At 51.0% G+C, this 4,389-nt stretch overlaps 1 protein-coding gene across 1 annotated transcript in view; it reads right to left on the bottom strand.

Annotated features, from left to right (window-relative positions):
- Nucleotides 1–3,802, bottom strand: part of DRC1 (dynein regulatory complex subunit 1) — a 38,745-nt gene extending 34,943 nt beyond the window's left edge. The window contains exons 1-2 of the mRNA XM_075063497.1: nt 3,508–3,802; nt 617–675 (exon numbers count right to left, since the gene is read on the bottom strand). Of these exons, the coding sequence (XP_074919598.1) occupies nt 617–675; nt 3,508–3,802 (354 nt within the window). The remainder of the gene's footprint in view (nt 1–616; nt 676–3,507) is intronic.
- Nucleotides 3,803–4,389: the final 587 nt, after the last annotated feature.

Here is a 4,389-nt window from a genome sequence, read left to right as displayed (position 1 = left end):
CGTAACAGTGCACACAACATTTTAAAATTCTGCATATTTATTTGTCAAATAACACAATACTGTATCATCACACCAGTTTCATATTTTTTGGTCAGTTATTTCAAAATACCTGTCAGCAAATATGTTTGTAACAACACAGACAACAAAAAAGATTCATGAAATGTTTTTGAAAATAGATTCCTTACTAGGCATATTAATACAGAACTCTGAGTAATTAATTTAAACTACAATACAGACACGTCTTTCCCGCACCCTCAAAACAGTGCAAAGGCTTGGAGGAGTCGGGGCAATGGAGGAGCTGAGGGAGAGGGAAACAAATTGCTGGAAGAACCCTTGGTGTGAAATTGGAGGGGTTTTGGATCTGGGTGGGAAAAGTATGGAACAGGTTTTTGGGTCTGATCTGTACTGCCAGGACATGAGTGCATGCTGAGCCTATGTATATGGATTTGTTATTTTAGGGTAGCACAGTACCCTGCCAAAAAGAAGAGACATCAGTTCTGGGTCATTTACTCTTGGACAGTGTCTCTCTAACATTAAATGCTCCAGCAAGACCCTTGGTGCCCCACAGCTGTCCCCACACCATACACACCCCGCACTCCTGGCTCTGGCAATTTACCTGCTGCAGTTCGCTGATGAGCTTGTTCTTCTCTTCGATGAGCAGAGCACACTGCTGCTCTGCTGGTTGAGCAAATCCCACAGGTTCCTGCGGGATGGTTTTCTCTTTGGCCGAGCCCCATTTCGAGTGATCTCTTCAAACTTTGTCCTGATTAGTCTTGGATTCATTTTCCAGTTTCTCAAGCCTGCAGACCAGCCAGCACAAGGAGATAATGAAATTGGGCTGCTGGAGGGTTTGGCAGCTGCCCTTGGCCCCGTCCACATTGAGATTTCCAGCCATGTTAGTGTTTTTCTGGACAACCAGGTCTAGGGATTAATCAGTTTCAAACCAAAGGGTAGACAAGATCTTAGTGGGGCAAAAAGCTTTTCTGTAGCCCTAACGATAGGCTCCATCTCCTGATGTGAAAAGGCTCCATGCACTAACAAAGACGCCTCTCCAGCCAGTATGTAGAGGACACTACAAACATGGCTGCAGGACTGGTCTCTGTACAAGAGCCCTGGGAATACACTGGATCCAAAGGGAGCACATATCAGAAGCAGAATTGTCAGAACAAACTGACTGTGGAAACGCTTGTCTGGCTAGCTGGGTCTGTCAGGAGACCAGCGTCAGCACATCCTGCACCATTACCACTGCTGACAGCGGGCTTGGCCAAGAAAGCCTAGCTCCGGCAGCAGTCACCATTCAGTAAGGTTGGCATTAGCAGAAGGTGCGGATCCGCAGCACTAGGGACTCAACACCTCCATTCATCCATGGAGCAGTACAGTACACACAGCACCACACACGCTTCCCTCACACACATGCCCTGCCAGTGGGCCATTGCCGGGACTGAGGGTTTTGTCTTTCCTAATGAGACTTCCAGCAAGGCTGCCAGCCAAGAGTGAACTAGCCCAGACTAAACCACTGCACACCCCTCCCAAAGTGACCCACAAGTGAAAGGCTCACAATTTAGCATCAGTCCTCTGGCTCTCTGGTACCAGCAGGTTCCTGGGGAGTGCCAAGAAAATGACTGGGGGCTCTTAGGAGGCACAGGTCCATTCAGCAACACGACTTGTTTGCCCATGAGAACTGTTAAGTCCCACAGCAGGGAGATGAGGCTGAACAACCAGGCTTCTCTACTGCAGTCCAAAGAGGAGAGGCCAGTGCTGGTTCCTCTATACCGGGTGGCGGCCTAATGAGAAACCGCAGGCCACACAGTTCTCACAAGGAATCACCATCATCTTCCGGCCTGAGTGCGGCTGGGGAAGCATGTAATGCTCCATCTAGATCCAATCAGGCAGGCCGCACTGCATGCTGAGACCTACAGCTTCTCCATGCTACCTCTGCATATTACAGATGAGGGTGGCTGCCATTTTGCTCTTTGTGTAAATTCAGGCCAGTTCTCACCTGCCAATGAGTTGCGCAAAGAGGCCCCCAGTTGATCGGCATGTGGATGGCCCTGCTCCGAAACTGGCGCTTTCAGAGGATGCGCAGGCCTAGCACAGAGCAAAGCTCTTCCTGCCAGTAACACAGCAGAGCTGTTGGGATCTTTTACCTCTGTCGCTTGAGTTCGTCCTCCTCAGCCCTCCTCTGGGTCTCCTTGCGTTTGCAGCCACCTGGATATTTGTCACTAGCTGCGTGCCGTCATTGAGCAGCTTAGCTAGCCTCTGTGAACAAGGAAAATGACAGCAATCCACATAGGCAAAGGGGCCCAAACTCACTGCATGGAGGACTACTTGGCTAGCATTTTTCAAGCCAGGTGTCTAAAGTCTGCCTCCTACATCCATATTTAGGTACCTAAATACAAGTAGTCTGTGCACCTGCTGCATCCACTGAAGAAGAAAAGATTCATTTTCCCTGGTGACTGCTGGTTTTCGAGATGACTCCCAGCATGGACCCACATGCCCCACCCTCCTTCCTCACTGGGTCAGAGCCTCACAACAGAGTCTCGATATACAGGAAGGAACGAATGTGCCCGAGGCATGTGTATCACCGGCACAGCAGCTCTATGCAGGCAATCATCTCGAAGAATCATTGTTACCACCTGAGGACCAGTTCTTCACAGTGGGTTCTAGCTTCGCTACACCCTTAGTGCGATGAGAGAGTACCACACAAACATGTTTTGTACTGGGAAGCTCAGTATATTTTTATATACTCAGTATATCAGCCTGGTTTAGCTGCAGAGTTGAAAGTAGAGGCTGTTTTCAGGAACTCCTAAAGGTGAAGCGGTAGAAGAAGCTGGGTGCTTCAGAAGCAACATTTTTCATGAGCTTATGGTTGTAAATCTCCCTGGCATATGGACATGTTCTTCAAACATTAGTTCTTGCCATGTCAAAACACATAGATCCATTGGTTTACTCTGGGCTGTGACTATCATAAGCATCTTTCTCAAATCTGGACCTTAGCGTCCAAAATCTGGGTGCTTGTATGAACCTCCCCAAGCTTATTACCAGCTTGGATCTGATCTCGCTGCCACCAGCCAGGAATTTCCAGGGCCTGACTCCCTCTCTGGTCTCCAAACCTTCTATGGGGACCCCAAGACTCAGAAAGACAAGGTTACTTACCCTGTAACTGTTGTTCTTCGAAGTGTGTTGCTCATATCCATTCCATTTAGGTGTGTGCGCGCCGCGTGCACAGCCGTCGGAGAAACTTTTACCCTAGCAACACTCGGCGGGTCGGCGTGCTGCGCGGCGCCCCCTGAGTGCCGCGCCACCCGGCATAGCCCATGACCGCACCACTGCGCCACGCTCGAGGTTCCTTGCTTTGCCGGCTACTCGACAGTGGGAAGGAGGGTGGGTTTGGAATGGATATGAGCAACACATCTCGAAGAACACAGTTACAGGGTAAGTAACCTTGTCTTCTTCTTCGAGTGGTTGCTCATATGCATTCCATTTAGGTGGAATCCCAAGCCTTACCTAGGCGGAGGGGTTGGAGTGAGACGCGGCAGTCTGGAGTACGGCTGCCCAAAGGCCGCGTCGTCCGAGACTGCTGGACCAACGCATAGTGCGAGGCGAAAGTGTGGACCGATGACCAGGTCGCAGCACGGCAATCTCCTGGATGGGCCAGTGTGCAAGTAGGCTGCTGAGGAAGCTTGAGCCCTCGTGGAATGCGCCGTAAGGTGACCGAGGGGAACCTGAGCTTGCTCGTAGCATGTGCAATACAGGCCCTGACCCAGGAAGAATCCTTGGGAGGAGACTGGCAGACCTTCATTCGCTCTGCAACCGCGACAAAGAGCTGCGGAGACCTTCGGAGGGCTTGGTTCTTTCCACATAGAAAGCCAGTGCTCTGCGCACATCCAAGGTGTGTAGCTGCTGCTCTCTTCGAGAAGCATGCGGCTTCGGGAAGAAAACCGGGAGAAAGATGTCCTGGCAAGCGTGGAAGGCAGACACCACCTTGGAGGAATGCAGGATGAGGTCGCAGTTGCACTTTGTCTTTATGAAAGACGGTGTACGGGGATCGACAGTGAGGGCTCTGATCTCCGAGACCCGACGCGCTGAGGTGATTGCCACCAAGAAGACCGTCTTCCACGATAGGTAGAGAAGCAGGCAAGTTGCCAGTGGTTCAAAGGGCGGCAACATAAGTCTGTTCAAGACCAAGTTGAGGTCCCAGGAGGGGGCTGGGTACAAGTGGGGGGATAAGTACGGTCCAGACCCTTCAGGAAGTGAGAGACTAGTGGGTGAGAGAACACCGAGCAGCCATCGTCTCCCGGATGGAAGGTGGATATTGCTGCCAGGTGCACCTTAAGAGAGGAAGTCGCCAGGCCCTCCTGCTTAAGGTGCCAGAGGTAGTCTAGGATC

Source organism: Chelonoidis abingdonii, chromosome 3 (assembly GCF_003597395.2).
Source record: "Chelonoidis abingdonii isolate Lonesome George chromosome 3, CheloAbing_2.0, whole genome shotgun sequence".
NCBI lineage: Eukaryota > Metazoa > Chordata > Testudines > Testudinidae > Chelonoidis > Chelonoidis abingdonii.
This window is presented reverse-complemented; position numbering and strand designations above follow the sequence as displayed.